The 21,979-nt window shown below is 37.1% G+C and overlaps 1 protein-coding gene across 1 annotated transcript in view; it reads left to right on the top strand.

Annotated features, from left to right (window-relative positions):
• The first annotated feature begins 3,516 nt into the window (after positions 1-3,516).
• Nipped-B (Nipped-B cohesin loading factor) overlaps positions 3,517-21,979 on the top strand; it is a 28,021-nt gene continuing 9,558 nt past the window's right edge. The window contains exons 1-15 of the mRNA XM_085957383.1: positions 3,517-4,154; positions 4,329-4,497; positions 4,577-5,202; positions 8,262-8,581; positions 9,467-9,677; positions 11,651-11,809; positions 13,778-13,965; positions 14,604-14,841; positions 15,888-16,120; positions 16,366-16,614; positions 17,210-17,425; positions 17,508-17,690; positions 18,070-18,591; positions 19,417-19,662; positions 20,787-21,098. Of these exons, the coding sequence (XP_085813509.1) occupies positions 4,088-4,154; positions 4,329-4,497; positions 4,577-5,202; positions 8,262-8,581; positions 9,467-9,677; positions 11,651-11,809; positions 13,778-13,965; positions 14,604-14,841; positions 15,888-16,120; positions 16,366-16,614; positions 17,210-17,425; positions 17,508-17,690; positions 18,070-18,591; positions 19,417-19,662; positions 20,787-21,098 (3,939 nt within the window). The 5' untranslated portion in view covers positions 3,517-4,087. The remainder of the gene's footprint in view (positions 4,155-4,328; positions 4,498-4,576; positions 5,203-8,261; positions 8,582-9,466; positions 9,678-11,650; positions 11,810-13,777; positions 13,966-14,603; positions 14,842-15,887; positions 16,121-16,365; positions 16,615-17,209; positions 17,426-17,507; positions 17,691-18,069; positions 18,592-19,416; positions 19,663-20,786; positions 21,099-21,979) is intronic.

Raw genomic sequence — 21,979 nt, 5'->3', positions numbered from 1 at the left:
TTTTATTGGCGAGTTATTATGATTATATTCATTTCGGTCTCTAGGGTATTTTATCGATATAGGTACCGTCAGCAATAATATTATGTATGCGAATAAATAATATTACTGCAGAATGTACCTACTTTGGAAGAAAAAAATCTCAAAACCTCTGAAAAATTTAGAAAACCACTATTTCGATCTTTAAAACATATGACTGTCAGTGACGTCCCTAGACAAAATGCCACCCCTGGGCAGGGCCATAGTGTCGCCCCATTTTTTTTATACAACATTTTTTATTATCCGTGCTCGTGTCGTTTCTGGTCACTAAGGACATCGAAGGGCAACGGAAGTAAACTAGTCATCGCGAACCCGACAAAAAAAATGCAGTCCTGTTAAACCTTTTACGTTAATTAATACATTTTGTTTTCAACCAGTGATATGAAATTTTGTAAAAGAAAGATATCTTCATTATTAAGTAGGTAGGTATTCAGTTTAGTTAGCTATTTCTATATATTATACCAAATTATTCTCCTCGATTTGCCGCCCTTCGAGTAACTGCCGCCCCCAAGCGAGGCTCAATCTGCCTACCCCCACGGGACGTCACTGATGACTGTACATGAATAATAGTATATTACAAATCAAAAGTAAAACATAGCCTATTTAATGGTTTAACTGAAACGTGATATTGGCTTTTGTGATGAAACATAATAAAAATTATTATTGTCTTTAATTATTATAAACCGCTAATAAATAAATTGACATGGGATATGCGAAAAATATTATCCTAAGCTGTAAAATATGTATTTTTGTGTATGAAGTGTCTAAATATTATAAATTTACAACATACCATTGATTGAATTATTTGCCAACTCAACATTCACAAAATTTATTTATTTATTGATGTATAATTTTACTCATAAATAATACTATTACACACAAATATAGCCTCAAATCTTAATGAAAAATCATAATAAAATTTTCAACGTTATTTGGAACACTCGAACGTCGCCGTGCCAAATAAATTATGTTGCATCGCCGGGCAAAACTTCCGTCCCACTAATGGGTTACATTTCTGCGCGTCACACGCCAAAAATATACTCTGATCTGTTTTGCCAAACGCGCCTAAAGAAGTATAAATTCAAAAAATCTCCAATAATTCATTTGGACATGCGTATTCCGTATGTGATAGATTGTGGTTCAAAGACGATTTAAAACTTCCATCTTCTGGGCATGAAGAAATTTTAACCAATATTATAATATTATCTAATATAATATGAATCAAATATTAAACTATGCACCACATGCGTTCAAGCTTTAAATAAAATTAATTAACCATTTATATCAATGTACAATGGTTTCAAATATTCAGAAATACCTCATGATCTACCAGCGTTGGATTTAATTTCGGAAAGACTTATAAATCACCACGTATTCCTTTCATGCAGATCAGAAGACTGAGGCATGAAGTGAATGGTCATTACGGTATTTATTTTATCGTACTATTTTCTACTTATTTGTACTGTTTTTCTTTTGTTACCTACGCCAACGCGCGTACATAAGTGCAAGCACTGATTTTTTTTAAACATTAGAATATCAAAATTTCAATTGTTTGAAGTTAATGAAAAATTATTACTAGGTAGGTATTACTTAAATAAAACTAATTTTGTTAGAATTTATTCAATTAACGTCTTGAGAAATCTCCGCGTGACATGCGCAGTAGATGTCATAAATTAAACACGGAATATCTATTTTCATTCTATGTGTTGAATCCATAGATAATATACGTAAGTTGAACCACTTGCATCTTTAACATTACAATAACAGATGTCAGTAAATATAATTCGTCGGAAAATAGACATATTTTTATTGATCGGTTGAGTTTATCAGTAATAATCAATATTGTTTTCGTATTATATTTACGTGTTGTCGTCACGTATTGTCGGTAAATAATAATGTTATTCAGCTCAATAATAATAAGAAATTTAGTCTACCCGTAACGTAGTACTAGCCATTTTATTTGTTTATGTAGAAGTGACAGTAAATTATTAGTGGTTGGTTGATAATAATAAAATATCAACTTCATTTTGGTAGGTGTACAAGAAGAGGCGACCCCCTAACTAAACATTTGTGAAATAATATGGAATTCGTGTCTTACTAATTCAGTGAAAATATTGTTTTATAGGGGCTCAGTCAAAAAGATTGAAGACAGTCCAATCTCTTTGGGGTAAGTAGATAATAACTAAATACATAGCGACTGTGTTTAAGAAAAAAGGAAGTAAGCCGCAAACGCGAAATTATTATCTAAATTCAGGTTTTAATTGAGATTAATTATGTTTTAATTTAAAGACAAAAGCATTTACCCTTAATTTTAATGATTTTTCTGTAATAACTTTTTAAATTATTATTAGATCGAAAATATATTACACCAAATCATCAATCATCATGCACCCAATGTCTGTGCCTAATTTTTAAAAAATATTAAACTAAAATCATTCAAAAAACGTTTTTTGCCCCTCCTGTAAAATTTGTCCTGTGTGGGTTACGCCCTTTTCTTTACTGAATTATAAATAAGATAGTTTTTTACGTTGAATAGCATTATTAAATCAAAACCTGGTTTAAGTACTTGTTTTCATATTTTTAAGATTGAATTTTTTTACAATCATGAAATAGTTCTTGTCAGCTGTGTTTGATTGCCAGAAATATTGTTTTTTTTGTAGCATCTATAAACACAGGTACCTACGCATTAGCGTTAAGGTTCGATAAATTTTGAGAAGAAACAAGACATACAGAAAGCGGCGCCGAGCGAGAGGAAGCGATGCAATAGGTTTGATGTACATGTTTGTAAAAGCATCCTAGCGTTTTTGACATAAGTACCTAGGTAGGTAGTAAACAGTTTTGAGTTTTTTCAGAAAAAAATATTAAAAAATGAATCGCACATCTCGAATAATTGTAAAGTATTGATCGGTACCTATTGTTTTCTGGATGTAATTCATAAAATTAGTTGACGAACTCTTTTGTACCTCTGTAAAAAAGCCGTCGACTATTTTACAACGGCAACGGAATTCATTACATTCGCAGTTGAAAAATTGTAAAAAAAACATCCTGGGCGATATTTTGGCGGGAAGACTTAAATAAATAATGGGAAGAAACAAGAACAGCAAAGTTGATCTCGTTATCTGTCCAATCTCTTTGATCTCGCATTTATTTCTCCTGACTAGTATTTTTTTACTCCATCTGGCTTTTCTATCCGACAGGTGGCAACACTGCGACCGACCTGTTCAAACGTAGGCTACAAAATTAGCCTCGTTACATACTACGAGCAAATGTTACATACTAAAGCGCCCATTTAAAAAAAATACTAAGAATGTTATTTATTTTTCTGACGTTAAGAATTAATCATTAAAAATATAAATGTGATTTTTTATCATTGAAGAATAATTGTCTTTTGTTATTTGATTTAATTATTAAAAATAATGTATAATAAAACCGTTATGAAAAAATCCACCACATAGCTGTCTATTAATCTATTATGTTGTCAGTCTATGGTACATCGTAATTTGTCATCCATTTCTGATTACCTAAATAGCGCTTTGTGTTTAGATTTTATTAGGTGAAATACTAACGCGACCATTTTTCACAATAAATTCGCGAGTTTAATTTATTTATTCGGCCATTGATACAGTTTTTATTCGGGAGCGATCCGAGTGCTAGTGTCTTATTTGCATCTTGCGGGAGTTGGGCATAGATGCGCTGACCTTCGTTTTGATGCACAACAAAGCATCAAATTGACATCTGCCATAATATTCATAACATTCGTGTTATTCAGTCTCAATTATATGACTTGAGAGTAAAAAAGCTCAGCGCACATCGGCCGGAAACTGCTTAAACAGGGTCTTATTTACATTATCGAAAGTGCGGGTACCGACCTCGTAATAAAAGTGCGTCAGTGTAAACGGTTCCAGTTTACAGAACATGTAGCTATCTTTCACCACAAAGTTAACCCGAGAAGACAGATGCCTCTAAAATGACGCGCGACGAGCGTTCAGACGTCTCCAGGCTTACCTGTTTGGTCGGAAGATAATAAAAGTCTGTCAGCATTACATTGACAATGAACGACCGGGACATCCCGAGCGTCCCCATCACGACCCTGGCCGGAGTGGCGAGCCTCACCGACCGTAAGTTATCCCTCCGTGGTCGACCTCCGGCGTCAGCGCAACTCTTGCCTCGCTCGTTAACCTTTCTTTCGGGTTGACCTAATTTCTCTTCGCGCACCAAATTACAGCTCTTTCCGTCTATTTTCTCTCTTCTCGTCCGATTTCAAAAGATGAACCGACCCGTTTGACTTTCAGTGCTGCCGGTGCTGCCGCTGCCCACCCCGCTGCCGCAGACGCTGAGCAACAAGTCTCAGCTCTTCCACCCGAGAGTGGCCGAGGAGGCGGCCATCCTGCTGGCCACCCGCGATGAGACCCTGGTGTCCCTGCTGGTCCAGTCCCTCATGCAGACCTCGGCTGATCACATGTAACCTGTCTTTTCGATTCCGTCGAATCCGATCACTCCGCATCTCCTCGGCTGGTTACTCAAAATTTTCCATTTTCAGAGAGATGAAGGACAACTACACGGGGACCGACATGAACACCGTGCAGAGACAGAACATGCCGGAGTTGCTGATGGCCATCTTGGACATGAACCCCGACGTGTTCAATGCGCCGCAAGCCAACCGCTGGAACAGCCACGGCCATGCGCCCAAATTCAACGGCCTCTCCCCAGCGGGCGGCTACGCCCAGTACTCTCCGCAGAATTCGGCGCAGGGCGACCCGTCATCGCCTGCCGCCCGTCTCGCCGCCGCCCTCCCGCCTCACCCCTCCCCTCATGATCACGCCCGTGCGACTGTCGCCTCCCCGCCTTCCCAGAGTCGACTCCCACCCCCTGCAACCTCCGCCTCCCGGAGCCGTCCGCCTGCCCCTTGGGATCCCACCGATGCCCTTCTCGACTCCTTTCGGCCTGTCGGCAGGGCGTCGGTGATCACGGAGCAGAAGACCTCGCACCCCAACAACCAGAACGGGGGATACTTTGGGGAAGCCCTCGGGACGGGCGAACCGTTTGACTCCGCACCGCGCCCGGGGGAAGCGGACGGCGGGCGGGATCCGCTCTCCCTCTCGCCGCAACGCCTCCCGGAGCCCCACACCTCCGCCATTCTTCAGGATGAAGTGTATCGGAGAAGCGGTACGTTTATAATAATCATTTACCTGCTTGAGAACTGTTTTTTAGAAGATAGAATGCGGTGGAGTATTAAGTAACCTTCAATCATTTTAGTAATATTAAAAAATTAATTGGCCTTCAGTACTCCTAATTGCCTATAATGAATGGGGTAAGAATAATCTATCCATTCGAGATTCTGATATTTCATAATATGATAAATTACTATTTGCAGTCTTTAGCAGTACGTTTTGCATCCAAATAAAGGTAATAAGTCACTACAAAGTACACATTGAGTGGAATTCGCATTCACTGCGACGCGAGTATGGAATAGCTGTGGTGTTGAGCCCCACCCCACCCATAGGCAAAATTGCTGAAGGTGCAATATTTGTTGAATCTACATTAAGGCTATACTTCAGCTGAGGCATGGTCTAAAACGATCGTGACTACGCGACGCGCAGATTGTGCAAAAGACGCGTGACGAACAAAATATAATTTGTCATAAAAATTCAACATGCGTCCATTTAATGTTATGTTTATTGTTATTTAAGTAATAATAATAATATATTCATTGACATGTTTGTTTTTCGAGTAAATACGTAACGTTTTTTAGTCATCTTTACACGATTTAAGAATTAATTCCTCCGACGCTATCACAAAACAAATTGACGTGCTCACAGGTCGGCCATCGGTCTCCGACTGGCAACGCAAGCAAAATTACGTCCCACCTATTGTTGAAAATTATTTACAGTTTCACTGAAGCTTAATGATCTAAAATGTATTTTAATGGATGTCTCTGGTAAATGAGAGTGATGACCAATGTACATTGACAATACTTTACCTCCCGAAGACAATTTTGCTGTTGGTTTTGTGATTGACAGGCCTGGCCAGCGGACAAAATCTGACACTCAACTATTATATTATTATCATGGAGTAATTTACTCATTTACTCGCCAAGGGACTTTCGTTACTTGCCAGTAGCAAGCTTGCTAGTGGAAGTTATATTACCAGGTGTTTATTTATAAGAAGAATGGTGGTCGAGTGGCAAAAGCCGTGGGTTATGGGTTTGAATCTGGTATCTGGCAAATTTAGATGTTTTAACAATGAGTGTCAGCCTATTAATTATTTCTCTTAAAAAATCTTATAAAAAATTTCTCTGGGAGTGAGCTAAGATCCAAACCAGATTGTAGAACCGATGATTCATGGTAAGATATTTACCCGATCCAATGGCCTTTCATGCTGTATGCACTGAAAAACATTGCGTTTTTGCCAAACTTTGGATTCGTGGACGGTGCTACGGTGATGTAAATAAATTATAGTTTTGTCATCCATAAATGACTTCACACGATTCTCGGTATTTTCGTTCCCCCTTCGCCGATTTTCACAATATCTTTTCCATCCCTGTATAATTTACATCACATTTTTGAACCATTTCACCATCCTTTAAAAATGATCGATTTCACTTAGAACATTTTATTCTCAAAAAAAATGGGTTTATTTTGTTGGTGTGGTGTTATCATATTTTCAACAACCCCACCACCCTTAACCCTTAGTCACAAATAATCATTTGCCACAATTTATCAGACCTCTTCTGCCGCCTAAGGCTTAACGTCATATATGGACGACTCTGTGTAAAATGACTACATCCGTCAATACAAAATACACTGCTGCATCCCGAAGCATGTATTTGACAGAGGAACCATGATTAAAAACAGATAATTTTGGATTCCACTTTGGTGGATACCTGAGGTAAATACAAAAAGTTGCAGGGTTCCGAGACACTATTTTTAGCAAACATCTTAGGTATTTTATTTTTTCATTCATGTCAAAATTAGATTGTTGTAGTACCCGCAACATAGCTTGTCACTTCACGAACATGAATATCATTGTCGTTTTCCCTCCACGGGCTGTTTGACATGAGATTTCATGGACTTAAAAAATTGGATAATATACTATTTGAAAGCACATATACTATTTTATTATTTATATATCTCACGTCCCGAACGAGAGATGGAACATTCGTTTCGGCAAGTGACATGCTATACAAATTTGACTATAATTCATAAATTATTGCAATATTCAGGGACTATTTGCTATTGGAAATAGAATTGGCTTAGAATCGTGCAACCTCTCTTGTTTATGGTAGTGACGCCGGATGCGAATGAGCATCAATTTTTTTTTACTCTGATTGTTATAGTAAAATTGTACAAATATGACAAAACTCTATGCTTGCACTCGAAAGAAAATAATAAAAAAACCATGAAACCTTATATTTGATACAAAAAAATTAAGATTTAAAAAACCATGTTATATTGTCCATTTGACAGCGTTCATTTTGTATAGCCTTAATAATGTTTCACATTGCTGCAACAGAAATACCAGCATTAATTAGGAACTATGAAAGCGGATCAATACGACTGGATTCTAAATTGTATTGCCAAAAGTTCTACATAACCATTTTCCTTATGAATTCGATGTTTTCTGCATTGCGGTTAAGAAGGAATAGTTTCTAACGAAGGCTCCCGTTTTCTATAATGAATCTATTTGAATGAAATTTTTCTCTAGGACTCTACTTATAAATGATATGTGGTCGCGTTTGACGAGCCTTGACCAGAACTTCAGGTTACTATAAAGCCAAATATTACATTTCTGCGTTCATTCACACAATCAATCACATTCAAAATTTCATTTCACAATCATCAAATCACACTAATAATAATTATTATCCATTTTATAATGACTATAAGTAAATAAATATAATTTCTGTGTATACTTATTTTTTATTATATTTTCGCCCGAGGTGTGCTGCAGGATTTCGGAAAGAGCTTTTGGTGTGCCATGAGTGAAATAAGGTTGCAGAGCACTGGTCGGATCCAATAATGAGTTGTTTGTTTAACCAATATGTAATGCAACAATTTGTTGAATGAATGATTTTTGGGCCATTAGAACTCTTATATTATATTACAGGAAATTGAATAACCATCAATCCTTACTACAGAACTTATTTCTGTGTATGTATATGGTGGTACTATTAGCTTTAGTAACTGCTCATACCAATGTACTGATTGTTTTTTTGTTTAATCCAGGTGAGGTGGCAATTGCGGGTCAGTCTCCGGCGCAGGCGAGCGTGGCGCCGTCGCCGCTACGAATGGAGCCGCAGGTGTCTGGAGTGCAGCGCGACCTCTATGCAGCCCCACCCGCTTCCGCCTCCACACCCACACCTATACCCACACCCATCGCCACACCGATCCCCACACCCATCCCCACCCCTACCCCCTCCTCCGTTCCTCCTAAGCCGGAGACCTCGGACTCCAAGCGGCAGCAGGCCCCTCCCGAACCCGCCAAACAGCCCGCCACCCCTGACAACCGTCTTCCATATGTTATATTAGATAGACTCAATTTGGAAGTGAGTGCCCTTGCCTCGATAATTTATATCTTTTTAGTTTTACGTAAAAGTAGTGTACACATATCAATCGACTGTGTTTAGGAAAAAGGGCGTAACCCTCGATTTTTCTAATAGTGCTTTTATTAGATATTAACAATGTATGCAACTAAATACACATTCTGTAAAAAGGAAGTAAGCCACAAATGCAGATTTATTATCTAAATTCAGGTTTTAATTGAGCTTTGATTAAGTTTTAATTTAAGGAAAAAAGCATTTACCCTCAATTTTAATGATTTTTCTGTAACTTCTTTAATTATTAGTAGTATTAGTAGACCGAAAAGATATTACACCAAATCATCAATCATCATGCACCTAATGTCTGTGAGTATTTTTTTATTGACATTGAACCAAAATCATTCAAAAAACGTTTTTTGCTTTCATGTAAAATTTGATCTGTGTGGGTTACGCCCTTTTTCCTAAACACGGTCGATATGTATGTATTATGTACATTAGAACTAAAAGTTTGGAAGTCACATTTGCATAATTATATTATAAAAGAGATAGTTTTAACAATCGTTTACCTGTATACAGTATATGATATGAATTCCAGTTATTTCAGAATTATGTATCTTTTAAACCAAGCGGCATAAAAACCAATTGTCAGTTTAGAAAAAGATTGTTCTTTTTGTTTTATCTTACCATATTATGGCAGTATATGCCTCTCGTGGGTTATTATGATAACTGGAATAAAAAAAATTCTGAGTAAGTCTTTTAAACTGTCAAAATTCGTGAATTCAAGAGGTCAGTGCATAGTTCAATGGTACTGGACTATTTCCAAGATAAACGTTAGTGTACTTACTTAATTAAAATACTAATTCTGTATTCTTGTGACGATGAATCTTTCAGGAAGCCTTATCAAAAAAAAATATCCCCGTGATTGACACCAGGCAAAAGACCATGCCTCAAACGGAGACGGACCCTGATGATATCCCTTTAAAGCCCAAAGTGGAAGACAAGATCAAAACAGAGATAGACGCGGCCCGAGAGAGGAGTTGGCAAGCCGTCAAACGGAAACACGAAGAAGCAAACAAAATAGAACTGAAATCTGAACCGATCGGTGAGACCACTTTGTTGTGTATCATTTCTATTTTCCCAAGTCACACAGAACAAACAAATAGGGTCAGTTTATCCATTTTCTAATTGTTCATACAGGGTATGGATAATTGTATATTCTCTCCTGAGTTTAGACATGTCATTTTTAGTTAAATAGGTATTTCGATTTTAATTGCAAATCGATTATCTCTGGTTACAGATGGATCGGCCTCATTGAGGTATGCAAGTGATTGGTAAAGTAAATGTCTCAAAGAGACATTTGTTTGGATTAAAATCACAAAACCTTCTTTCAAAAGATATTTGAATTTTAATGATGTAAGCAGTAAGCTGCGTTTGCGTCATTTTCGAAGCGGATTCGAAGCGAAAAAAACTGTTTTAACCCACATGTCACATTTTGACAACACATTTTTTATTGTTATATGTGCCACGCCACGCACTAAGCTGTAATGAGAGCAATATAATACTACACTGCAGTGTGTATCAATTATAACTGTAATAGATGAATGGATTTTATGATGCCATAATGAATACACAGATGGCCGCTGGTTATGTACCACATTTTTATAGCATCGCAGGGTCAGTCTGGACAGACGAATTACCTCATCAGCCTTTGCTATGAGAAGAATGGCAACCTTTGACAGTGCGTGCTTGATTGTACTCCATGGGTACAGAGTAAATACAGTAAAACCTCGTTAGTAAGAACACTGATAATTCGAAATTTTCCCGAAAAAAAAGTCCCTTGAACATTATTTTCATAAAAAACCATACCTTTAATTCGAATTTCGTAATTCGAAATAATTTCATAGTCCTGGCATATAAAAATATTCAATAAATCGTAATAAAGTACACTATTTCATGAGCCAGTCATTGAAAATTATGACAGATTTTTCTTAAAACATCAAAAATTACTTATTTTTTGATGGTAATAAAAATAATCCTGACATTTTATGACCCAATTCGGTAGGCACATCTATGATCAGAAACGAAATTAATGAAAATAAAAAAAAGAATTTTTTTTCAAAATTTTTATATTTTTCCCCCATACAATTCGTAATTCGAATTTTTTTTCGATTTTCGGTCCCATGGAATTCGTATTAACGAGGTTTTACTGTATATAGAACTCTTTTAAATAGGTAGCTATCTCTAAATGGATGTAAATGATGCCTATTACAACTACATACCATGTTTGATCCTGGGCGGATTTTATTTTTACAAGAAATTAACTAAATAGTATATATAATATATTGCATGGCGCAATCTAGCTTAAGTCCCGTTTACACTGTTCACTTTTGACGATCATCGCGGAGGAATCATCCGCAGTGACCCATGTAAACGCACATTCATCCTCGAATCATTGAAAGTGATCATCTGGAATCGAAATCGAATAGCACATTCATCCTCGAATCATTGAAAGTGATCATCTGGAATCGAAATCGAATAAAGTTAAACATGTTCTACTTTTCGATCATCGCAGATGATTGCAAAAGTGGCGCGCACTGCGCCCCCGAGTATTTTCATCATATTATTTACATAAGTACATAAACTGTCATTCCGAATTGAAAATAAACCAGTTACATAAATACTCCGATGATATTACGTCGCATTACCCATGAATTCATCCACTAAAGCCTCTTTTTTGTATTCCTCTTTTTCTCGATGAAATTTCTGCATTCATATAACAAATAATCACAAATTTTTTGAATTCCAACCTGCACCGATATTTCATTTGATGCCATTTTGAAATGATTTGAGTATTTCACTTTCGGTGACACGTGTAAACAAGCAGTATGCAATTCCTTGCGGATGATCATATGCAGTGACTCGTGTAAACTAGCCTTTACGCTGCATTAATTCTACACCAGTGCCAACTTTAATATGTACTTACCCTTAGATTATTTATATCCATTACCTAAATATACCAATGTATTCTATAGTTAATATTTTTTATTACTAATAATTATGGTTGATCTTTTTTAGTGAAACCAAAATTACGCAAAGTTGAAAGGCGATTAGTTCCTGTGATAGAAATGCTATCGGTGGATGAGCTGATGGAAACCAACACGTACCAACGGTTCAATCGACTGATAGATGCTGTCTTCGAAGTATCGGATGATGACATTTTTATCAATGACATGGGTATGAAAATATTTTGGCTTAACTAAGGCTACTTTACAAAGAGGATAAATTTTATCCAGTGAGTCAAGACCAAACAAGCCAATAATAATGACGTTTTAATTTTTTTCTAACAACTAACTGGTGGACATGGTCGAAGAAAAGAAGAAGACATTTTTTCTTTACTGTGATTCTCACGATGAATTGAATGCCAATTAAAATCTAATCTAATTTATTTTCAATTCAATTCAAATCAATGGGTTATGTGGGTTTATTCTATACACAAGGCGGCTATCGACGGTAGTTTATCATATTTATGTATTGAGGAAGTTAATTGTTTCAAAAAAGGCTCGATGACATTGAGCTACTTTACAAGTTGCTTGTTGGCGAATTTAAAAGCAGGCGAGTCAGCTAGTGCGATTGTGATGATGACACACAAAACTTTCCACTCGCTCAGAAACCACAAGTTAGTGACTATTTTGACAGGGCGTAGTTCGTTTTTTCACCAGTAGGTCGCCACTATCGCTCTACTGCGCAGATACAGATCGGGAGGTCGCCACTCCCTGCACTATCCACACTGGGCGAGTTTACAAGCAGACTGTAAATTCGCCAATAAGCAGCTTGTAAAGTAGCTCAATGTCATCGAGCCATAAGTTAAACTGTCAAAAATGCCATGTTTTAACAGCCCCTCTCTTGGCTGTGTCAACTTTTAGATTGAGTACGTCAATTTCACATATTGAGAAATTGAGATGCAAGTTTCGACTGTTTTGAAATATGTTTACGTCACGGCCGCCGTATTAATTTATAGATCCCCGCGAGCTGTCAAATATCGAGTGACTATTAGTAACATAATATTTGTTTTACTGCAATTAATTGTGTTAACTTTTAGAGCGAGATAGACAGTTAAGACTGCTAAAGCCTAGTACCCACGTACATTCTTGCTCGACGGTTTTGCTCGATCGAGCATGTTGACTTGGAAGCATGCTTGTCGTTGCGTCCACACAGTCGAACAACTCGACACAAGACGCTGTGAGGCTACCGTCGCACCGCCACGATTTCGACCACGAGTGAGAGCGAGGCCACACGAGCCTTGCCGGTGCGTCCTCACTCCCTCACTCAAATTACATCGAGCAAGAATTATGGACCTTCAATCTTTTTCGGATAGTGCAATTTGTTCGATGTCGAACAAAATACCATCGAGCCAGATGGTACACACGTTGAGACATGTTGGAATGGGCGTAAAACCATCGAGCAAGAACGTGCATGTGCACTTACGAGTATAATATAATACCTCAATACATAAATATAATAAACTACTGTCCGACAACAAGATCTTGTCGATAACCGGAAGTCGCTGTAGTCTACTAAACAGAGGGGCTTGTTGGTTCACAGTTTTAATACGTGGACAAGAAGTTCTTGTTCGACAGTACGGTTGTAATATCCACCTTGTGTATAGAATAATAGACCCGCTGATAATCATTTTTCCTAAAAAAAAGTTTATTAACAATCTCCACTCTGTGGAGGCTCGTAAATGTCCTTATGTGTAATCCTACAGTATGAAAAGTTAATGTATGCCCACGGTGGCCGCGTGGCTTAAGCGTTGGACTATCACGCCGTGGGTCTCAGGTTCGAATCCTGGGTCTGGCAAGTACACATGTTGTTTTTCAATTTGTGTGTGAGGATCTAATAGGTTGAGCAAGTGGCTGACATCCATTTCTCGTAAAATACAAAATCTGTTAATACAAACCTCTACTCTGTGGAGGCCCATATGATCCTATATATCCACATGGTCAAAAAAAAAAAAATGATAATTTAATTATAGGTCATGAAACATCACTATGCTTGAAGTTGAATTCATTGTAATATATTTTTATTATCACTCAAGAATGTAAATCACAATGAATGTATGAATATGTTTGATGCAATATATTAATGTCTTATTACGAGACGTAATATTGGACAGTATTAATTAACTGAAGTATATTTCAACAGATGGATGCGATATCCCGACTGAATTGTTGATGCCGCGCTACCAACTGCAAGAACTGTGTGCCGAAGCGGCAAAATTAAAAACCCTGGGAGCCATGGAGGCCATTCCGGTTGACAGACTCGTCAGATTACTGAGCATCCTCGAGAGAAATATCAGGGCGGGAGAGCGCATTTCTCCCCTCGGCGACCCGGTAAAAATAATCTTATTTTGTACAAATTCTATACAGTCTTTGAAATCTGATAGATTGTTGTCAATCATTACTCGCCTAGGCTATGCTAATGTATTATCAGACTACTTCTTAAAGCTATGGATAGACACTAGCTGGACAGTACATTGTGAGTTCGTTCTAACGTTTAAGGCTGTCTACTAATTGTGAAATGATCGTAATACGCCGTCAATTACTTTTAGTGTATGAAACCTACACTAAACATAGTTTTTTATTTTCACTTTGTATTGATTAAATAGATCAATTCTATTGAAGTGCAATTAGTGCAATGCAAATTGAAATTCTGCTATTAAGTTTTTGTTCAAATGAATGCAAATATTTCGCACAAAGAGATATTTGCATACAGATTGTACAATAACGTTCAGAAAAAAATTGTCAAGATTTCAAATTTTTCAGAGGTTTTTTTGAAACTCTGATTTTTTGTGTTTCACTGTAGTTTCCATTTAAGTCTAACCAGCACAGCAAGGCGTGGATGACAAGGAATTTAAATGCTTGCTCCAGTTATTTGGGGCCAAGCGAGCACATAATTTACCTAATTAAGTAGTGGGTATTGGTTAACTATTTTATTTGATTATATCTTATCGTGATTGTTAATTTCTCAGGATGACAGCGAAGAGATCAGAGAAATGTGGATGGAGACGACATTGGAGAGAGTGATGTCGGCAGCGGACGCCTGCCTCACGGCTCTCTACATTATGACGGCACCCAACATGCCCAAAAGGGTTGTCTTAGAGGACGTCATCGATAGGATCATCATGTTTATCAAGTACCAGCTGCACAATACCATTTATTGTTCATTTGACCCCGTCTACAGGATACAATCTACCTCAAAAAAGAAAGGTATTTAATTGTTATTAAAATATATCCACTGATTAATCATCGTGTGCATTACGATCCAATTTGGGTCTTCTCCACTTTTTCTGCTGCAAGCTCCCTTCATCGCCTCAGGGATGCTGTGTCTCATTCCACACAGTCCAATCGCTGCAGTCCAGGTCTCCCGACTTTTTCTCCTTTCCAGTTGTATTGAAGGGGAGCTATTTGGGTGGTTGGGTGTCTTCCATCCTTGAGACATGGCATGCCCAACAAAGTCGTCCCACTTTTGTGTGTATAGTTTGTAGTTGTAGATGCACCTCCCTCGTCACATCTATTGTCTTCATCGCATACAGCGGTACAGGACTCAGTATAATCCTAGTGAAGGTTTTCGAAAGATTTATTTTAGCTGTCTTCGAGAACAGTTTTGATCTGAAATGTCTTGTAAACTGTAGTACGTAGATATTATAGTAAAATTTTTATAGCATATCACTTGCCAAAATTAATGTTCAATCTTTCCTTCACGATGTGAGCATCTTTAAATAATAAAATATTATACGTATTTCCTTTCAAATAGTATTTTATCTTATTTTTTATATCCATATATGTTATGTCAAACAATCCGTGGAGGGAAAGTGACAATCATATTGATGTTCGCAAAGTGACGAGCTATGTTGTGGGTACTTTAGGTCTTGTATTTATTTACTAGGGTAATTCTTCCACTAACTTCATGACTGATGTTGTTTTGGGAGTGATGTTTGATTCTAAGTAATATGTATATGCATTTATTTACTTTCTCAAATTTGAGATTCACTGATTTAATAATGAATAAGTACACTCTTCAATTTGCTTGTTGTCTTAGGGCCAAATACATAGTCACACGTAAGTTGTTGCAACAATAACCTTATGCCGCTAAAATCAGTGAAAATTGAGTGAGAAAAACAAGCAACATGTTTATTATAAGAACATCTTAGTTGGGCGAACTTAATGCCTACATCTGTGCATTTGGCCATTAAATTTAAAATCTGCTGCATAATCATTGTACGTGTAATACAATTTAAAAACTGTGTATTTAGGCGATCAACGGAAGAAGCGTTCTCACGGCAGTGGTGGCGGATACGGTCGAGAGAAAGGGATCCAAGAACTGTACAGTCGACAGCACGAGGCCGTGGCTCTGCTGGCAGAACTGTTGGCCGGCGCCTCCCTCACCGACACCACTGTACTGCACGCCAGCTCAGCTGGAGTCTCACCCTTTTTTGTGGAGAACGTCAGCGAGCTGCAACTCTCTGCTCTCAAACTTGTCACTACCGTGAGTGCACTTTTCATTGGAATAATTACCGCATCTACCCTAATAATAAAAGCTGACCCACTGTTATTCTAGAAATTTCAAAACATTCAAGTAGCCAAAAGTGTTAAACCCAAAACAGTAAAACCCTGTCAAAATTTTCCATAATTAGAATTCATTTCGAAATTAGGCTTTTTTAAATATCGAATTAATAATGGATATTGTATTAATAGTATATAGTTCTATAATAATGTTTTTTTCGTCCTCAGATATTCACAAAGTATGAACAGCACAGACGGCTGTTACTAGATGACATCTTGGCATCCATAGCTCGCATCCCAAGCACCAAAAGAAATCTACGGTCTTACCGCCTCAACTCTGAGCAGCACATTCAGATGCTGACGGCTCTGGTGCTGCAACTCATTCAGTGTGTGGTGGTCTTGCCTGAGAACCTAGACAAAAGCGAAAAGGACAAGCCCGAGGGCAATGAAGACTCTTCCTACTCTAAGCTGAGTCAGGTGAGTCTATTCCTCTTTACACCCATTATGCCCTAACGTCTATTCATTTCCCATACTTTCCCTTTAAAATGGTGTCTACCGTCAATTTATTTATCGTACAAGTGAGGGTTGTGTATTGTTCATTTTTTTAGGGATTCCGTAGCTTTTTCATATCAGCATAAACACTACAAAATCAATCAAAAAATAATACATTGCGAATTTAAGTTTAATGAAAGTATTATTGAAAAGCAATGTTTCTCCATAAACAATCATAGAAGTTTTGAACATTTATAACACATAAAATTACACACCGAAGAAAAACCCTTTAAATATGATGTTTGTTATTTTACATGCATAAATGAACTCGAAATCACATCACATGGTTCATACAAGCGAAGCTGAAATGTATCAATTTGTATTCTTTGATCCCTTTTGAGCAGCCTAGTGCCATTTACTGCCCATTTGTCTTCCTAAGCCCCCTTACCTTATTCTTGCTGCCTACCAACATCCCTGCATCTACTTAATAAGTAAATATCCAAATGGAATGGTCTACTTCATTAACTGTCATTAAAGCAATATTAAATGTTATTGACACCAGACGGTTTTGCATTATCAGGTGGATAAAGACTTGCTGATATACTCAAAATACGATTCGGCTGTCAGTATCGGAGGAACATTTCTCACATCTTTCCTGAACAAATGCCGTAGCAGATCGGAGGAAATTGATTTTAGACCCCTGTTTGAAAACTTTGTCCATGATTTGTTGTCGACCGTAAACAAACCTGAATGGCCGGCCACCGAACTGCTCTTGAGTCTACTCGGCACGATGCTGGTGAGATATTGTTCATTTTATTATATTTAGATATTTGAATCTGATATTGATTCATATCTTAATAAAATGTGATAATTTTCAGGTGAAATACACGTCTGATAAAACAATGGAGATGTCAGTAAGAGTCGCTTCATTGGAATATTTAGGATTAGTAGCTGCCCGCCTCAGAAAAGACACAGTTCAGTCTCGCGGAAAACTGAGCACCATGGATCTCATCATCAGAGATATCAAAGCTGAGGAAGAAAAGGACGGTATTAGGGGAGAGGTACTTATATTTTCTCTTTCTCAAGTCACGGCAACTATTTATATCACTAAGGCCATCCTACCTGTGATATGTGTAACAGATTGTCCATTCGCTTGATACTTTTATGTTCAAAATATGGTTTTTTCTATATTGTCCTGGCAATGCCACCAGATTCTTTTCGTCATTCAATGTATCATATAATGTATCATACAACAGATAGGGTTACCAATGTTAACAAACGGTCTGGAGGAACATTAGTTGCAAAATGATCTGGTGATATAAACATATACATAGGTGTAAAAATATATAATATAGGATTTCATAAATCTTGATTTTTCGTCCACTAAATTAGAACTTATTGTGGTGAATCTTTTTTGAAATCATCATAATTTCCTTTCAGAAAATGATGACAGGTCTCGACCCAGACGAGGAACGAATACAATTCTTGCAACGGGTGTTACTTGACTATTTAGCGGTGAACGGGCAGAAAGACCCGGCGTGGGGAAACGCCCGCCACTTCTACCTAACTCAGTGGTACCGTGATACACAAGCGCAGAAGAAAAGCCTCACGCAGCCCAAGAGAGCCGCGCCTCACAAGCGCAAGAAGAAGCACAAAGAGGAGTCGAGCGATGAAGACGTCGGTTCTGATCCCGAGGAGGAGATCGAGAGGATGTTCAAGCATTCGGATGGCCACACTAATTCCAAGAATGTTGAGAGCGCCACAGATAACGCCGACGCCTATAGGATGATCGAAAGAAGAAAAGCTTTTTACATTCAAAAGATACGGCCGTTCCGCTATCAGGGAGGCAGCCAAGTACAAGTGATGCAATCGTATATTGATTACGGCGGAGCTGAGCTTATTTCACAATATTTAGCCTCTAAGAGGTCCTTTTCTCAGAGCTTCGATAGATATTTACAAAAGGTGTGAACATATATTTTCTTGCTACAGTAATTTTATTTTTTATACGAAAAAAATACTTTGCAAAGGAATCTGGTAATGAGATAAATGAAACTGTAAAATACTTAACAATATGAGAAATGACAATGTTACTTATTATGTACATCCTCTTTATTTATTTAGATGTATTTAATTCTTGATAACGGAGTCCAATAGATTCACAACTTTACACCATTCAGATTTGTATAGTAAAACTATTTTCTCTTTCATTATTAGGTCTTTTTAAGAAGAGAACTTAGGTATTGTGTTACTTTGGCCTCCGCCAAGTGTATGGAATGACTTTGTCGGGGGAGAAAGCTTTAGGTACCAATCTTACAGAATACGATCATAGTTCGGCCATAGGCCGTGGTCGTGTGCTCGAAAAGTCAACCAATACTATTTATTAAGCTCAAGTATTTCCTGCCATTGACACACTGGCACACTACACTCAATAAAATATCATCCTAATGAACATAATAAACAGACTTTTTCAATGGTCATAAATTCCGTATGAAATGGTTGTTTGTTTACACCAGTGATGCACAACACGCGGCCCATAATCGGTATCTATATGTAACATTAACACAAGATAATTAAAGTGTATGTCTACTGTAGTACAATATAGTATTATATATCATTATTTTTAACACTTGCACCCACTGCGGCCCTTCTGTCACCTCACCACTGGTTTTCACGGATTAACATGACATTTCAGTGACATTGCGTAACTTCCCATGTAGTTTCATAAATGTTTGTCGAGGCGGTATCAGTATATTATGAAGTTTCATTAACTTTTGATTCATATTTCAGATCCTGCTTATCCTGTGTGAAAATTCAATAGCCATAAGAACGAAAGCCATGAAGTGCTTGGCGATGATAGTGGAGGTGGATCCCGGAGTGCTGGCGCGAACCGACATGCAGTGCGGAGTGAACAGGTCTTTCCTGGACCACTCCACTTCCGTGCGAGAAGCCGCCGTTGACCTGGTCGGAAAGTTTGTCCTCAGTAGGCCGGAACTTATCGACAAATATTACTACATGCTTTCTTGTCGAATATTGGTACGATAACATATTCAGTTGCATGTGAGGCAACCTCCTGACAATGCATTGATTCGTGTGAAGTTTGACATTATTACATTATTACTGCACAGGCAGTCCTTTGCATTGATATATTATTGTGTAGGATTAGTGGGCTCTGCATGATTATTGCACATATGGGCATCTTTGTAAGTGACGGTAACATTTCAAACCTCTTTGATTCATCAAGCCATCCTCAAATTTTATATTCATACGAATCAACGCAATCATCTGGAGTCAGCCTAATACTAATTTTACTACTTATTAATTATTTTCATTATTAATTCTTGATGGAACATGTTATTAGAAATATCAAACACTTCAAAATGTTCAGTTACAATTTTATTAGTACATAGGTACTTATTCCACAATTATTATTATCTTAATGGTTATTTTCAATTAGTAACAAGACAGTTGACCGCACAATATTTATACAATATCTGTTGACATATATAAATTATAAACATATATTACCATTATGTTTGGTAGTTATAGTTAGGATGAAACCGGTCTCGTGTGTAATATAATAATTATTGTGGTGTAGTAATACTAATAAAATTATAACTAAGCATTTTGAAAAATTGTTATTCCTAATAATAATTTTATGATTAAGAGCATACATAAGTAAAACGGCAAATAATTTTCAACAGTAGGTGGGATGAAATTTCGCACTCTTCGCCAATCGGAGACCGCCAGTTGTGGTGGGAGCACGTCAATTTGTTTTGTTATGGCATCAGAGGGATATATTCTTAAATCATGTAAAGATGACTAAAAAACGTTACGCATGTACTTGAAAAAAGACAACATGTCAATGAATATACTATTATTATTACTGATATAACAATAAACATAATATTAAATGGACGCATGTTGAATTTTTATGACTGAATTATATTTCATTCGGCTCGCGTCTTGCACAATCCGCACATCGCCTAGTCACGATCTTTTTAGACCATGCCTCAGCTGAAGTATAGCCTTAATTATCATAACTAGGAAAGCTTGATATACTGAAACACACTTGTTGCACAGTTAATTAAATAAGTTGATAAATATTGGTAGCTCATTTGATCTATAGCATAATTTGAAATGTACTGTTTCATTTCCAGGACACCGGTGTGTCAGTCCGGAAGCGTGTTATCAAAATCCTCAAAGACATCTGTATAGAATGTCCGGAGTTTCCTAAAATTCCTGAAATTTGCGTCAAAATGATCAGGAGAGTGAATGATGAAGAGGGTATCAGGAAACTGGTGATGGAAGTATTTCAAAACATGTGGTTCAGCCCCTGCCCCGTCAATTCCCTGCAGAGGCACATAGATCCCACCTCAGATCCGCTTACCAGAAAGGTCTTGAATATAACCGATGTGGTTGTTTCATCTAAGGACATAGGCCTTGAATGGTTTCAACAGCTATTGCAGAGTGTATGTATCATATTTCAATGATCTATTCCATTTTTCAATAGTAAAATCAATATGCATCACCCTATTGCGTATATACGTATAATGTAATTGAGGTACTGAAGATTAATTTTATCTTGATAAATTAATGTTATAATTTAGAAACAGTTTTCACATCACCATATAAATATTAGTGATAATTAATTCAAATATGACTGTAACTGCTTAATACACGTTATAAGCATTTTATTCCATACATTGAATTCACTCCTTCAAACATTAAGAGCATATATAAGAGAAGCGGCAAATAATTTTCAACAGTATGTGGAACGAAATTTCGCAGTCGTCGCCAATCGGCGACTGACAGTAGAGGTGTGAGCACGTCAATTTGTTTTGTGATGGCGTCGGAGGAATATATTGTTAAATCGTGTAAATATGACTAAAAAACGTTCCGCATGTACTTGAAAAAGAAAACATGTCAATGAATATACTGTTATTATTACGAATATAATAATAAACATATCATTAAAAGGACGCATGTTGATTTTTTATGACAAATTATATTTCGTTCGGCTAGCGTCATTTGCACAATCCGTTCATTCATTTGTAGACTCTTCAAAAAAGTTATGTAGAATAATTTAGTCACATTTTTAATTTTGATGTTAAGTTATTGAAAATTATCATTAGTGCACTTGTGTTCGTTCAATCTTCAGCACCTCAAATATTTAAGGGAATTTGAAATCTCAAGAAATGGTCCTCAAGAGGATTTTGAAGGAGACAACATCCATGTATTTTCAGTAATTTAAAAAGTGTTCTAAACATTGATATTGAAGAAACCCTTCTGCCGTTTACAGTCTTCTGTTCGCGATATGCCATTTTTTTATACAACAAACAATGAATACTTT

This window comes from Rhyacophila brunnea, unplaced genomic scaffold, assembly GCF_057557595.1.
Source record: "Rhyacophila brunnea isolate RB1 unplaced genomic scaffold, BYU_Rbru_1.0 scaffold_7, whole genome shotgun sequence".
Classification (NCBI taxonomy): Eukaryota; Metazoa; Arthropoda; class Insecta; order Trichoptera; family Rhyacophilidae; genus Rhyacophila; species Rhyacophila brunnea.
The sequence above is the reverse complement of the archived record's forward strand: the minus strand, read 5'-3'. Positions and strand labels throughout refer to the sequence as shown.